This window comes from Sinocyclocheilus anshuiensis, unplaced genomic scaffold, assembly GCF_001515605.1.
Source record: "Sinocyclocheilus anshuiensis isolate Anshui unplaced genomic scaffold, SAMN03320099.WGS_v1.1 scaffold498, whole genome shotgun sequence".
In the NCBI taxonomy this organism is placed as follows: Eukaryota; Metazoa; Chordata; class Actinopteri; order Cypriniformes; family Cyprinidae; genus Sinocyclocheilus; species Sinocyclocheilus anshuiensis.
The window spans coordinates 314,379-331,292 of NW_015547644.1; the positions used below are offsets into that span (position 1 = coordinate 314,379).

Below are 16,914 nucleotides of genomic sequence, written 5' to 3' on the forward strand. Positions count from 1 at the left end.
CTTGAGGTATTTGGCCAATCACAACGCACAGGATAGCTGGCCAATCAGAGCACACCTCACTTTTCAGGCCGATGAGCTTTGTAAAAATCGACGCGTTTCAGAAAGGCGGGGCATAGAGGAGAAAAAATAATGTACAGTATGTGGAAAATAATGTGTTTTTTGAACCTTAAACCGCATAAACACATTTCATTACACCAAATACACAAAATAATGTTCTTTTTAGCAGCATCATATGAACCTTTAAAGATTCATATCTTTAGATGTAAACAGCATTTGTTGGAGCCATGGTTTGAATATGGTCAGGCAACAAGGGTTTCTGACAAATCAGAAGACTCATCTTGATGAATGTTTTGTAGTTTAAATCAGACATTCTAACAAAATCCTACTCTTCTGAATGCACACAATGTTATTAGCAAAATCAACTCTGCACCTTCAAACATAGATAAGACACTTTGCTTTTCAATGCCTTGGTGTTTAGTATGCAGGAACCAAGTGTGGCTGTGATTTAGAGCCTAGAAGTTGATGCATTGCTTTGTGTGCTACTATGGCTGGTTCATCTTGTTAAGGAGAACTGAAGCTATGAAACATTGCGCTTTTGTGCATTTTCATTTTAATTTGGTCACACTTTAGTTTGGGAACTAATTCTCTCTATTAACTACCACTTTTACCTCAATAAACTCCTAATTTGCTGCTTATTAATAGTTAGTAAAGTAGTTGTTACAGTTCGTTTAGGTGTGGGGTCGGCTTAAGGGATCTAAAATATGGTCATGCAGAATAAGGCATTAATATGTGCTTTATAAGTATTAATAAACAGCCAGTATGCTAGTAATGTGCATCCTAATAAGCAATTCATTAATGGTGAGAATTGATCCCTAATCTAAAGTGTTACCTTTATTATTATTATTATTATTATTATTTATTATTTATTATTTATTTTATTTTTTGCTGTGCTTGTAAATCTTCTTTTAGTTTTTAAATGTATCATGAAATTAGTAATCAAATTCAAACTGTTAAAGCTATGAAGTTGCAAATATAATTACTAAGTAACTTGCTTATTACATGCCAGTTTACAAAATACAAAATCCTTTGAGCTCATTCAATTCAAGTACAAAATACTGCCATTGACCAATCACAATCACATATTCCAGAGATCAGTGTAAAAACTTCAGGAGCAGTGAAATTAGAAACTTTTTTTTCTTTTTTTCTTTTGTTCTGTAGAGGACGAGTAAATGGGGCAGGTTGGTGTTGCTTTAGCATAGCCCAGCCCAATGGCATCCATCTGTGTACTAGTCCCTGAGGCCTCGGTAAAAGAAGGCAATCATTAACACATGACACAGGGACACAAGGCCACAGCGCTTTTGTTGGCTCAGCATTTATCATGTATATGTACTGAAATGTATTTATCATTGCATGTATCTCTAGACCTTGCAGGTTCTAAACACCCTCTAAATTTATGAATGCTGGCAGGGTTTGAAGGTTGGAAATGATCGCTGTGGTCATTTGAGTTCAGCTACACAGCCTCCTAATTGGTGCCTCGGTTGGGGTCCTTGCTGAGATCAGGGGTTTTTACCCTTCATTTTGCAAGCTAGCCCAAATGTGCTGATGACACATTTTTCACAAGGCTGTGTCCTCCAGCACCCCCCATGTTCCCTCGCTCTATTTGTTCTTTATTTCCTTCCCTCTCTCTGTCTCTCTCTATTACTTCACCTGCTTTCTTGTAAGTGGCTTCACTCAGCGTTTTCTGTTTTCCTGTGGATCTGATGTCTATTCTCCCCAGATAATCAGCTCTGATTTGTCTGAGATTTTTCTCTGGTTTTTGTCAGCTATACACTTGTTTGACATCATATGTCACTATTTCTGGGTCTGATCAGATCCCAAAGTAAACAACAAACAGTTCTAATATACAGTAATACTGCAGAAAAATCATCCTAACCTTTATCTTCATACCTAAATCTCAGCTGACCAGACAGTGATTCCAGCCTGGAGACTGTAATGTACACTGTGAGTTTTAAAAGCTTAGCTTAAATGTGTGCTATGAATAAATACTGCTCATAAACAGCTGTTGAGATACCTCCTCACTTCTCCTCCTTTAAAACATTTTTAATTTTTTGTGGCAAACAAATTTGTGGTAAATTTGTCAAACTGCTAGAGGTTTGCAGTTCTTCACTGTTAATGATAAACAATATAACAATGATAACAATAAACAGTCACTATTGGCAAGCAGTTTTGCAAATATCTAGCTGTCTCTAGTCTCTAGCAAACCTGTAGCAACAATCTGTAATCTTCTGATGTATGGTGCCCACTACAGTGGACAGATCTATACATTTTAACCATCTAAAGTATGTTGTTTCATCCATCGTCACCACCGTCCTAACCTTTGACCCTTACCTTAACTTTGACTGTCTTCTTTATATGTAATTGTGATTTTTTTTATTTTTTTTTATTAAAACTTACAGTACATTTAAAATATTTGGTGAAGCAGAATATTTAGCATTATCTTCTGTTGTAAAATACATAATTTGGGGGGTGGGGAATACAATATTATTTTTTATTATATTATATTTTAACATTTATATTTTAAGTCCACACACACACAAGCAGGTGATTTCAGCATGTATGGCAGAGCCTGTGTGTTTGGCAGCCACTGGGGTGGTAGAAAGCCACTGACCCAAAAAGTGTGTATGTGTGTGTGTGTATGTGTGTGTGTATGTGTGTATGTGTGGAATAGTACAGGAGTGTGTGTGAGAGACAGAGGCTGGTTGTGAAGGAGCGTGTGTTGTCCTCACACTGAGGAGAACGAGCAGACTGCCTACAGCAGGACCATCAGCAGCTGGAGGAGGGGTGACGGATCGCCAGATGGAGGGTGGGGAAAGACGTGTGTGTGTGTGTGTGTGTGTGTGTAGAGAGAGAGAGAGAGAGAGAGAGAGAGGCGTGTCTGATAGCTGCTGCTGTCTCTGCCCATGTGACAACATCCCCACTGTGACACATCTGCTTCAATTCTATCCCTACATGCTCTTCTCAGGGCATCATCTCTGTTGTCTGTCATGATAATAGGGTCTTTGGCCAGGTAAGATATTATTTTTTCCACATTTATGCAGCACTGCTAATAGTCTGGCCTATTTTTTTGTTACATGAGTTTAATTGCATACAGTATGTTGTGAATGACCCTAACTTTATTAAAGTGTTATCCAAGCGTTTTGATTAGAATAAAACCAGCACTATAATGGGTTTGTCTTTCCAGGATCTGATATTGAGGTATAAATAAAATGTAATTCACATGGGTACACAATTGATACTTGGTTAAATTTTCTGTTTATTGTTGGTTTTGGTTGTTATTTTCCCAGAAGGCAGCAGTTTGGTGTTTCTGAAATGCTTCTGGTTGTTTGTAGTAATCACTTTTCATAGTTAAACCCTGTTGTTTTATGTTTTGTTCTATCTCTGTGCCTTTTTTGCTGTGTCCTGATTGGTGCAGCCACATCCAGTAGTACTTAAAAAAAAAAAAAAGTAGTTGATGTGTTCTGGGCAAAACGTTAGCAAAGAGAGTTTGATTGTGTGCAGCAGAGTTTGTGTGTAAAGAGACTTGCTTAGCGAGAGTGTTTATATAGAGAGTTTGTAAATGCAGATTGTTTGTTTGGATTGGGATTGTGTTTGTTGTCTGTGCTTGTTGCATTTGATGTTTTCTGACTCTGATTTTGAATTGCCCTCTATAAACGTCTTGTCTTTGTAAATACTTTTGCAAATATATTGTTAAACACTTGTAAAGTAAGTGGTCTGAGGGCAATTTTGTTTATTCTAAACTTTCTTGATCTTCATTTATGTTGAGTCAGGTAAGTGAACTTTTTTTCTTAGTTATATAGTTTTTTTTTTAAATAAATAAATAAACTCTGTATTTTTATTTATTATTTCGGCCTAGTCATCTTCTGAAGTTTATCTCCTATTTTTTTTTAATCAAAGCACTATTGTTTTTCAAACTTGCTGCCTTTCATGCCACATCCTTTGCATCCTTTTGGCTTAAAAGAGTGCAGCAGAAAACAGAACTGCAGTTAATAATGTGGCCCTGAACTGTGATATGTACTATTTGTGTTGCTTGCCTCAGAAACCACTAAGAAAGAGAGGCATCACTATTATTTTTTTTATCATACTTCAGATTAGTGATTTGATATGAATGATACCTTAAATTTTGCCGCTTGTTGAGGAAAGATGTTGTCACCTTGGAATTTTAAGTTCTATCTGCATTCCTGGTTTTGAGATATTGAGCTTCAAAGTTTTTGCAATCCATATACTTTATAGATAGAACCTTATTGTTTTCTAGATAAAAAGCCCCAAAATGTACACAACTTAAAAAAAATCATATAATGTAAATAAGTTGTCACTGAATAGGAATATGTGAATAACTCAATTTCGACAAAAATGTCAGATAAAACCTTATAATTCCAAAGTGACGATGTGCTGTAGTGAAGTGAATAGTGAATAGTGAAGTGACATGTGGCCAAGTATGGTGACCCATACTCGGAATTAGTGCTCTGCATTTTTTCACTTGGTGAATGATAAAGTAGGTTTAAAAAATCCCATTGAGGAAGACTCGCATTGAGGGAGGAGCCTGTGTCATATGTAGAGAGCAGAATACAGTCTTTGAGTAACCACCCAGTTCACCCTATGCTGCATAGTAACAAATGTAAAAACCACTTGTTTGTTTTTGCTATGACTTTATTTTGCAATCTGTTGCATCTCTGGTGACAATTTTCAACCAGGCAATTCTATAATGGTTTCAACAAAGAGAAATTAACATATATTCTGTCTTAGATATTTATTGCATGAATTTAAATGAATTTTGGAGTAGATCTTAATGATCAAATCATGTGTGTCTACCCTCTGGATTGAGAAACATCTGTCTGATGTTTGTGAATTCTCTTTTGTATTCACAGACCTGTCGAGTGGGGCAGTGGAGAGTGGCTCTCGTGGTATGACTACTACAAACAAGGGCAACAAAGCACTGAAGGTATGTTCAGGTGATATTTCCAGTAAAAATGCTTAATTTAAATCAGCAGAAGAAGAGTATTAAACCACACAATAAATTTACTACCATGAACTAAAAATGAGCTATATATTTTACAGCATTGAGAAAGCCAACATACTGATATGCTTTTTAACCTTAAGATTACTATTATTCTTACTCTTCCGTTTTTCACTTAGAGAGAGAACTTTACTGAACATGTGCTGGATAAGGCTCATCACTGCAGCTTGTTTGATATTAAAGATCATTCCAGTTGCCCTCAGTCTCCCCTGGCCTCCTTTCCCTCTCTTCTCTCTTGATCTCGTCCCATGTGGTTCCCTGCAGGTGAAGCGAGAGCCAGGTGAAAATGGCACAAGTCTTACGGATGACGAGCTGGTGTCTATGTCTGTGCGGGAGCTGAACCAGCACTTGCGTGGTCTGTCCAAGGAGGAGATCCTGCAGTTGAAACAGCGGCGGCGCACGCTCAAAAACCGTGGCTATGCCGCCAGCTGCCGCGTCAAACGTGTCACACAAAGGGAGGAGCTGGAGAAACAGAAAGTGAAGCTTCAGCAGGAGGTGGAGAAGCTCACCTCGGAAAATGCTAGCATGAAGGTAGAGCTTGATGTGCTGCGCTCCAAATATGAGGCTCTCCAGAGTTTTGCCAGAACTGTAGCCCGCAGCCCTGTTGCTGCTGCCAGGGGCCCCATCACATCTGTCATAGGGCCCCTCATACCAGGCAAAGTGGCCGCCACCAGTGTCATCACCATTGTCAAGTCCAAAACAGAAGCACGGTCATAATGCACAAACGGGGAACATTTGTAAGTATATTGGTCAGCGTATTCATCAGGCACAGGGTTACTTATGTTATATGACGTGATAAAATTCAGCAAGATGATCTGCTCTGTGACCATAAAAAATCTAAACAGACAACACTAAAGTCTCTCTGATGTCATTTACAACCCTTGTTGTTAATGAACAACAATTGTTATCAACGTATCATTAATCAGAATATTACACACTTGAGTTTCACACAAACATTATTAAAAACATATGCCATGTACACTGAAAAAAATTATACTACATTTTTTTTTAGGTAAGTGGTTGCAAACTATTTATTTTAGCTACATTTAAAAAAATAATAATGTTGAAAGTTAGTCAACTCAATTTGTTTATTTAAATGTAGCAAAAATAAATTGATTGCAACCACTTACCTTAAAATACTTACCTTTTTTAGTAAATTCAATTTTTTTTCAATTTTTTTCAGTGTAGTCACCGTCATGTTGTACCAAACCTGAATGACTTGGTCCATGGAACACAAAATTTATTTTTGTGCTGCTTTTTTCCACACAGTAGAAAGTATACACTGACTGGCGAGTGTAAATCTCTACAAAAGTTTTAAAAATGCACCATAAATGTATCATAAAAACAGTCACAAAAAAGTCACATTGTAACATTTAAACCTCCTGTGATTAAAGACAAAAGAATTGATGCCATTTGTCATCAGTTGGGGTAACACATTACAAGCAACGAGAGTAGATTACTTTTTAAAGTAGCTAGTAAAGTAACACATTGCTTTTAAATTTACAACGAAATATCCTTTTGAAATAGTTCCTTTTGCAAATAATTAACGCAAGTTACTTTGTTTTCCCATTTATTCATTATCACCTCTCCTTTCCCCATGTTGAGTGAAAGGGCCTTTACAGTTGCCAAAAATATAACTTTTGGGTTTTTTGTTATTAAAAAAACAAATGAGCAAGCCCAGCCCAGGTGATAAAAAGTAACGTAATGCATTAATTCCCATAAAAAGTAACACAATTAGTTACGTTTTTATGGTGTAATGCTATATTGCATTGCATTAATTTTAAAAGTAACTTTCCGAAACACTGTTTGTCACGGACATCAAACTGAAGCAGTGCATCTTATGACACAAAATTGTAATACGTGCATGTGCTAATGGAAGAGAGGGAGCGAATGTTAATGAATAACTTGAATTGGAGTGTGTTACTTATAGAAATATATTTATCCTTTTTGGGGCTGGACAGACATGGCCACTGCTTTCACTGTATGGAAAAGAGCATGTACATTCTGCTAAATCTCCTTTTTGTGTTCCATGGAAGAAAGTTAATCATTAATTTGGATTGACATGAACCCTCGTGTCAATCCAAACACGTATGACTAACTTGAAACGTCACAGTTTTCATTTTCTCGTTTTTGGGATAACTGTTCCCTTTAGCTCCAACTTGAGTTACCTGTGCTTGATATTGTCCACTGACTGATATACAGATGGGGAAAAGTAAATATATTCACTATTCTATCAGAAATGGCGGTGTTCCCTTAAGACATATGGATCTTGTAATTCACAAAGCGAAAATTATTTTCAGCTATCAATTTTCTTTCCTGTTAAGTTCAATTCCATTAGTGGAATGATGTTTACAAGTTATATTCTGAGGAATATGACCAGGAGAGGCAATAAACTACTGTATTCATGCATGGGAGAGCAGAGGCCCTGTTGAGCTGTCTGGCAGGTGATGTTCATCTTTTGCAGACATGAGAAAGCCTTTTCTTAAAGATATCGCAGAGAGAGGAGGCATTTACTTGTTTTTAGAAAATATTTGAAGTTGGTAAACCGTGTTGGTAAAACTGATCATTCTAGCTTTGTTCAGAGTCGTAGAGCTGTAGTTTTGTTGTTTTGTGCTTTGTGTGGATGGGCTGGTCTCTAATTTTCCCAAAGCAACCCAACACAAGCTTTATTGTTGAATTGTTCGCAAATGCTCTCTGATGTCTTACTCCAGCTACTTTGTTGTTTTTCTTTCCTGAATAAGAAAACAGAAAAAAAAAAGTTATTTATATGAACAAAAAATAGTTTGATATCAATTTTGCAATTGTACCAAAAGTGGCTTATAATAATAGAAGTCTGATTGCTTTTCTAGTAAGTAGGCGCGTGGAGTGGGGTAGCGCGTGGCGTGCTGTGTATGCGGTCAGGTGGCAGTGTTGTTCACTGTGTAAGTGTCCAGCTGTATTCTTTAAATGAATATTATAAAGTAATATAGATTGTGTACAGAAGCCAGTCGTTCATATTGGCTCCTTCCATATCTCTGTAATGAAGATGTCTTGCACTCAGAACATCTGGGTTTTGTTGAACGATATAATTTCCAGCTTTACTGCAGCTAACTATAACAAACCCAATGTGACGCTTCATAATGGTGCATAGCCAGTCTGCAGTTCTCTTCCAGCACAGGCGGTTGGGCAAAACGCAATTTATCCTTAATGTTTGAGGGCAACAAAAATAGCAAGACCTGAAGTTGAGGTTCTGTTCCAAAACCTAGTGAACTGTCCATTTAAAGGCATCATATATGCTCTCCCAACATGAAGACTGTTGTAAAAGACACCGAATAAGGAAGCATGGCATGGCATGGCACAGAACAAGTGACAAACTCATCAAAAGAAATGCATCCATCTATTCTCCAAACCACTATATAATAAACAGCCAATGCTTAATGAGCAAGATATACAAGTGAAAACAGTACACTTGATTTGATTGTGATGCTAAGTGAAAGGATTGAAAATCAATGTCAGTTAAACAGGAAAGGTGGGTAGTTATTACATTTAACTATAATCATTGCTAAAATGTTTGTATATAAATTACCAAAAGTTGACTTTTTTTTACCCAACACTTGTTTGTGGTATCTATTTATTGTTTATTAAACGTATTGTTTAAACTTAGCAACTTTCTAACATCAAACTCTATTGAAATCAACTGTGAGTACAGTGTTTTGACCTATTTAGAATATTTTGGATAAGAGAATATTCAGAGAACAGTACGAAGCTCTTTTTCAGTTCTGATGCTGCCTACTGTATGTCTACAGACAGCAACGCAGTCCCTCACTAGGGTTTGGAACAGAGCTATAATATTTAAAAAGTTAATTGACTGTAACCCTGTCATCTTGCTCATGTTCTATGTCTGATGGACAGATGTTGTCTTTGGATTCAGAGCAGAACTACATACAGTGCAAAGATGTTTGAAATAAGCTTCATGAGACTCCTCTGTGAGAGATGATCAGGGTAAGTGAAATGCACTAATGAAATGGGCTTATTTTGATTTGCTATTCCCTGTTGTTATCTCAGGACATACAGTATGTTCAGTGTAATATAAAAATAAAAAGCACCATAAGTACTTTGTCTTGTCGCCCTGATTGAAAATCAGCTGAATCAGTGAAGTGAACAGAATATACAGTAATGCATATGACTTGTTCGCTCTATATTCCAAGTCATATAAAGCTAATCAATAAAATGTAAGTAATTTATCCTCTGCAAATCATCCCCTTAAACATCAGTTCTAATAAAATGTTTTCACTCTTATACGCAATATTCTATGTCATAAAATGTCTATCATTATTATTAAATTAAATGTGTAATAAGCAGGATAATGTACAGACAGCAAAATGAACCCCTTCAGGGTGATAAAAGGTCTAATCCTGATCACCTGGTGGGGCTTATTTTACAGCAATGAAGTAATGAAGACAGCTTTCATTTGTGGATGAACTATTCCTTTAAGGAGAAATTAACACATTGAAACTGATTCACTGTGACAAGAATGCACTGCCCTCTTACCTCAACTCCGCCTCACATTGTAGATTCAAGGCCAGATTCTGAAAACCTTTTTTCAAAAAGGTTTTGCAACAGTAAAATATGCATCCCACGTTTTCAGCATATAGGTTGTATTCTTTCAGCAGTTCGATGACTGGTCTGTTTTAGAGATCATTGCTCACATAAATGCACTCAACACATCCACCCATCTTCTTTTCTAGTTTTGAAAAGCAGCTTTTTGTAGATTTTCATCATACTTGTTTCGCACAGCACTTCTCTGTGGTGTTTAATGTAGTTCTTGGATAAGTGCCACACTGTACCTTTATGTACACATAAATTATTGATATTCTTGACCAATGATGTTTGTGGTAGTTTATATTTTAGCACTATTGTAAAAGGACTGCTGAGTAGAAAGATATTTCAGTGAGATACAGTCACCACTGCAAAGCTAAATGTGTGTTTATTAGCTCTGTTCCAACCCTATTAGCATCCTAGTGCATCATAAGCACATTCCTGACTCGAAGGCTGTTCCAGCAATCTGCTTTCTAAGAAAACCTGTTTTGGCCAAATTCTAAGCCTTTGTTGCATGCAGTATATCCAATCCCAAAATGATCTTTCAAAAAATTCAAGACATACTTCATACTTTTGTATGACGTAAAAGAAAATAAAGTATAGATAAACATAATTCAATTAATTAAAAAATGTGGATGCTTGGCAACATTCTTATGTCCGATTCAGTTGTAACTACAGACTCTTGTACACTTACTGTGAGAAGCACTATCTGTGTGACTGTATGTCATTTCAGTTCCATTTCAGTTAACATGCCTATGTAGCTCACTAAGTTTTGGGACAGAGCTATTGTCATTGCTAAATTAACTGTATTGTGACTATATTCATTTAATGCTAGCAACAGGCATTGTCATTGTTTTTATGGGTCTTGAATCATTAATGAATCCTATCAAAAAGCAGTTTTTTTTTTCAGTCAGCACATTAATGTCAATGTTATCAAGATTTAGGCTGATAATTCATCACTTTCTTTGTTTGCTGAGCAAGTGACTGACTGTAAAGGGTTTTATATTTGGCACTAAGAGTAGTTCTTTGTCTCAGATTTGTGGGTGAATAAAATAAAGATATGAAATGTGAGTTTATGATTGGTGAACATTGATAGAATTTGTTTTGGTTATTTTTATCAATGGGTTGTAATAAGATATATTGCAGTGCTTTGTATGAAACACCGTAACAAAATGGGTGAATTGTAACTATTTATTGATTAAATTGTTGTACTTTTTTGCAATCTAGATACAACACTGTATTCATATTTAATGACTGTGGATTTGAACCATGCAGTTATCCATTTTTCAGATGTGGCTAAGTTATTGATTTACTGCTGTACATATGTTTGTTGAATTACAGCTTCTTTTATTTTGTATATGACTAATAAAAATGTTTTGAGAAAGATCCAGAACTTGAGGGACTCAAATACTTTTTTTTTTTATATATACAATATAATCATAGTTTCTCTCAAATTGCCATTTGAGAAATGTGTTACCCAGTTTGAGAGATATGATGATTATATAATTTTATATATTTTTGGTTATGTTCCATGGCATCGTTATTGACCCCAGTTCGATTCATGTAAAAATAAACCAGTGGGGAAGACTTATTGCTGTTCATTTTGGTTTTAGGAGACTGCTATCATTTAGATGGCACAATTTCTCTCTCTGTGATCCAAAAAAAGATGTCAGTCGACCTAGTTCAAGCAACCTCTGAGAACATATTTTTGGCCTGACGTGAGTAAAACATTGGAGTCATGAGCGATGTTGAGGTGTGCCTGCCCTAAATTTGGGTCTGTAGCATACAAGGCCATTTTTTCAAGTGTTCGCTGGCCTAAACGCTTCTTTTATCAACACTTTTCTCTCAGCTTTTAAACAGTGGACCTAAAAACGGAATTGCAATAAAATAGGCTCATGCAATTGTTCAAATTAATATGGTTTGATTACATGCATGTCAAAGCAGCTACATAACACTTCAAATGTTTTTTTTTTTTTTTTTTGTAATTTGATTATTTTTATGTTCAAAATAACTAAAACTGATATTACCATACCATTACTTAACATTACATACCATAAGATATCAAGGGGCATCTTGTGATTTATCAATATAGTAGCCTAAAAAGTAATAATTGAGAGACCATTGAAATAGTGGTCTCTTCATTAAATTGGCAATTATTGTAAAATATCTATTATCTAGTAGTTGACCAGTCCGTGGGACATCAAGAGCTCCAGAGATATGCTCCCCTCCAGAGGAAAGCCCAGACTGCCCCCAGGATGTGAATAATTTAGCACATGGAGGGGAGAGGTGAGTGGATGGGTGATGTAGGACAGCATTCGTCATTCTTACCCACTTCTGCAGCAGGTGCTTGCCCCAGATCTCTCAGCCTGGAGCCAGTGGCACAATTAATGGGGCCCATGCACCATCATCGAGACATTCACTCGTCCACATCTTTTATATCTAACAACACAGCCAAAGACATGCTATATTTCTCCCTCAGGATGCTGTGTTAGGAATAGAATACTAGCTCGCTATTTAAGTGAGATTCTTTACAAATAGTATGTGAAAGGGATCATTTAATGCAACAATAATTGTTGCAAATAACAGTGTGCTAAATTGTCACACGATGTTCAGTCCAGTTATCATCTTAGGGGAAAAATTGTTATTTTGTAATCAATTTTATGTGAAAATGTAGCAGTCTGGCCAAATAATAAAAGAGATGTTTATTAATTTTATTTACTCTCATGTATTTGCTGTTGGATTGATAAAGCCTTGTCTGGAAATTTAAAATACCCTTTAAAAGTCAGACCATATTAGACTATTTTGGTGCCAATAGACCTTTAAAAGCCACTTTGAATGCTCAGCATTGTTAACGTGTTGCTGGCATGTTGTTTTGTTAGCCTGCTTTGAGTCATTCTGTAATTTAGGGTACATTTCATGTCCACAGATGATAATTACTTATTTGACTTTATGTCCCTTAAATTACCGTTTTTGGAGTGTCTACTTTTTGAAGTGAGTGGATCTAGTGGTCAAAATAATAAATAAAAAAAGTTAAATAGTGCATCCTAGTTCATGTACTTATGCACTAATCTGTGCAATTTTTATTATAAATAGTGCAAGTAGTGTGCTCACACTAAAAAATTCAAAAAGAAAAAGCGTTCTTTACCCAGATAATGCACTTAATTAACCAAAAATAAATAAATAAAATACAAATAAAATAAAATGTTGAACTGTCACAGCTTTAATTACATAGTGAAGGAGGAGGGGCTATCACACTCTGGTTATGAATGTCAAAATAAACATAAAATTCATACAGGTTCATACAGGTATACATTTAAACATTTGCACTTCTGTACTCGGCACAATGACAAGTTGAATCTAATCTAATCTAAACCTGCAGACTGGATACACTCAATGTCAATGGTCTGTCAAAAACAAAAAAAAATATAATAAAAAATCAATCTGGTGATATGAAAGCATGCATGGATAAATGAAGGGATAAAAAAGAGAACATTACCAGATTCAAAAGTTGAAGAGATCACAAGTGAGATGGCTGGTGCACAGTATTTATTTATTTTATTTTATATTATTTAATTGCATTTTATTTGTAAATTCATTCCAAACCTCTCCACAAAAACTGCAAACCTCAGGGAACTGTTGAATCAAAAAGGTGTTCAAATGGACAAGTAAACATGAGCAAGAATAGAAATGCTCAAGTAAACATTGACAACAGAACCAGTTCTTACCCTTCCTTGATTCAACCAAGAACATCAAAATCTCTTTTGATTTGTTAAAATAAGTTAGGCCCAGTTTTACTCCAAGCAAATGCTAATGGATGGTAACTTACAGCCTATACCTCCAGGAAAGGACAAAATCTGAGTGCAGATATGCTCTGATCAAAAAGAGTGGCTTGGCTTTTGGATTTGAGAGATTTCATGACTACGTGTGTTGCCTACCATTGTTCACAGCAGATCAAAAAAAATCTGAATGAGATGCCTCCACTCATTCAGAATGAGGTCTGCAATAATATGATTTTAATTAGTGTGCAGGGAAATACAGTAGCTGACGCACCATCTCATGCACCATAAACATGTATATCCCCACAAGTGAGTTCCACTGTGGTTTAATCAGAAATTCAAGCAAATAGCTGAGGAGACAGCAAAATATCCCGTTTTGCAAGCTGTAATTGAAAACCCTTGTTCCCAATTCTACAATGTTAGAGCTGAGCTCAGTGTGGCATATGCCGTTCTTTTGAGATGAGACAGAATAGAAGTGCTGACAAAAGACGTGCTTTCCAGGATACATGAAGGGCAACTTAGGACGAAGAAATGTAAAAAAGATCCAGGGATTCGAACTGTTGCCCTGGAATCAATTCTAACACTGAGAGAATGGTCAACACTTGTGAAGATTTTCTGAAACATCAAAACGATTGTAGGCAAGATCACTACAGACCTTAGTATTCATGGCAGAAAGTGGGTACTGATCTGTTTCATGTCCATGGAAAATAATACCTGTTGGTAGTGGTTGTTTATTACTTTTCCAGAAATAGCCCTGCTGTCCAACTCCTCATGCACATGTACATGAAATCCATATTTGACATGTGACTTCAAGTCCCCATCATGCTCTGAAAAAGGAGTGCAGATTGTAAAGAAGTTACTCCAGAAGGCAAATCAGATCCATATCTAGCTCTTCTGTGTTATCGAGCAACACCTCTGAAACATTTCCTGCAGAGCTCTTAATGAGTTGTAAGACTTAACACTTCCTTACAGAATTGACATAAAACAAGGTATGATAAAAAAGCACAACAATAAGGCAGACCCAGAACGGTCTTTAAAACAGACAATTTATGACAAGCAAACCAAAAGGGTGAAACCGTTATCATAGAATGACACTGTGAGATTAGGAGATTGAAACTGCTGGGACAAGAAGGCTGTTGTCTTGGAAGTCCAAGATCATACCATGACAGAACAGAAAATTGACAGGTTTTCAGGAGAAATAGCAAAAGTCTCAAGACAGCAAATAAGCAAAACCCTGAATGATCAAACAAGTGAAGGTTCAAGTCTAACCTGAAGACCAGTGCATCTGAGCATGCGGTCTCCTTCTTCTTCTTCCATTTCACCGGACATGTTCATTCTGTAAAGACAACGCATATATCAAGAAGATCATCGTGCACCGTAAGGAAACCTGACTTAATTTATAAATTCCTGTGCTTTTTTAAATGTAGTGCTTTTTTAAACCGTTTAATGGTCATAGCTTGAATGCTATAGGCTGCATTAATTTTGTAGAAATGTTGGTCTTAGAAGAAGAAGACGACTTAAAATACTAAAATTGGCATACACATTACATAGCATACACACATAGCCTACTACACCTATAGTGATAATAGTAGAATAATAGTAGCGTTTTATTTCAAACGCATTCTGTGTCCATAATTCATCTGCATGCCAGTATTCTCTTTTGTATTCTTGCTGTTCATTTGGGGTGAAATGTCCACTGTTTAACTTTCTTATGGACCTGTTCTTATGGTCTTTAGTATAGAAACTCAAATAAGTAGTTAGGTTTTCAGAAAAACATATATATATTTTTTTTTTTGGAAAGGAAGAAATGGTGGACATATGCTCTCCTGGTGCCGTAATGGAGCGCCATCTGCTGGATAAGAAGCACATAGGTGCTGCTGCATCATAAATCTCCAGAGGGGCGCTAAAATCTTTTTATAAATTTGACTTTGCTGATAAAGAGTTGTAGTCCATCCAAAGAATTACTTTAAATTCTGTCATTGTTATAGTGAAAGTGTCATTCTGTTTATTTGCTTGTTTTGGGGAAAACAGACATCAAGTTCTTCATGCCAAAGACAAGGTCTTGCATGTGCTACAACAGCGTGATTTGATAGACACAGAGTGGATTCCTATTGAAAATGTGTGGTGAGTCATGAAGAGGAGAATAAGACAACGATGACCAAGGACTGTTGAGCAGATGAAGTCTTGTTTCAAACAAGACTGGGCAAAAATTCCACTTGTAAAACTGCAGCAATTAGTCTCCGTTCAGAAACTATTCAAAAGTCTAATTACAAGGAAAGGTGATGTAACTTAATTGTAAACATGCCTCTTGTCCCAACTTTTTTGCTGTGTGCTGCAGCCATCAATATCATCAACGTCATCATCATAATTGTTGTTGTTGTGTTTTCACTGATGAACTTATTTGTATTAAGTAAATATAAACAATAATTAATAAAACAAATTAAGATGATAACAACAACAACAAAAATATATAATAATTGGTGTCCACACACATGTGGACAATTAGGTGATACATCTGAAATTTATATTTTTTAACTATAATGTGGTTTTGATGAATCTTCACGGATAGGTTTGTATGAAACAGGTTACAGCAGCACACACTGATGTACAGAAATGTTTATCTTAAGGGCTTTTTTTATTTGTATGTATTTCTATAGTAAATATATGTGGCCTTTTAGCTATTAAAACTGTGCATTTGTGTGAACTTTTGTGTCTGCAGAGCTCTTAATGAGTTGTAAGACTTAACACTTCCTTACAGAATTGACATAAAACAAGGTATGATAAAAAAGCACAACAATAAGGCAGACCCAGAACGGTCTTTAAAACAGACAATTTATGACAAGCAAACCAAAAGGGTGAAACCGTTATCATAGAATGACACTGTGAGATTAGGAGATTGAAACTGCTGGGACAAGAAGGCTGTTGTCTTGGAAGTCCAAGATCATACCATGACAGAACAGAAAATTGACAGGTTTTCAGGAGAAATAGCAAAAGTCTCAAGACAGCAAATAAGCAAAACCCTGAATGATCAAACAAGTGAAGGTTCAAGTCTAACCTGAAGACCAGTGCATCTGAGCATGCGGTCTCCTTCTTCTTCTTCCATTTCACCGGACATGTTCATTCTGTAAAGACAACGCATATATCAAGAAGATCATCGTGCACCGTAAGGAAACCTGACTTAATTTATAAATTCCTGTGCTTTTTTAAATGTAGTGCTTTTTTAAACCGTTTAATGGTCATAGCTTGAATGCTATAGGCTGCATTAATTTTGTAGAAATGTTGGTCTTAGAAGAAGAAGACGACTTAAAATACTAAAATTGGCATACACATTACATAGCATACACACATAGCCTACTACACCTATAGTGATAATAGTAGAATAATAGTAGCGTTTTATTTCAAACGCATTCTGTGTCCATAATTCATCTGCATGCCAGTATTCTCTTTTGTATTCTTGCTGTTCATTTGGGGTGAAATGTCCACTGT

At 36.1% G+C, this 16,914-nt stretch overlaps 1 protein-coding gene across 1 annotated transcript in view; it reads left to right on the plus strand.

Annotated features, from left to right (window-relative positions):
- The window catches only part of LOC107701907 (transcription factor MafG), a 13,123-nt gene extending 7,081 nt beyond the window's left edge, over nt 1–6,042 (plus strand). The window contains exons 2-3 of the mRNA XM_016504052.1: nt 4,926–4,999; nt 5,339–6,042. Of these exons, the coding sequence (XP_016359538.1) occupies nt 4,964–4,999; nt 5,339–5,791 (489 nt within the window). The 5' untranslated portion in view covers nt 4,926–4,963 and the 3' untranslated portion in view covers nt 5,792–6,042. The remainder of the gene's footprint in view (nt 1–4,925; nt 5,000–5,338) is intronic.
- The last annotated feature ends 10,872 nt before the right edge of the window (nt 6,043–16,914 follow it).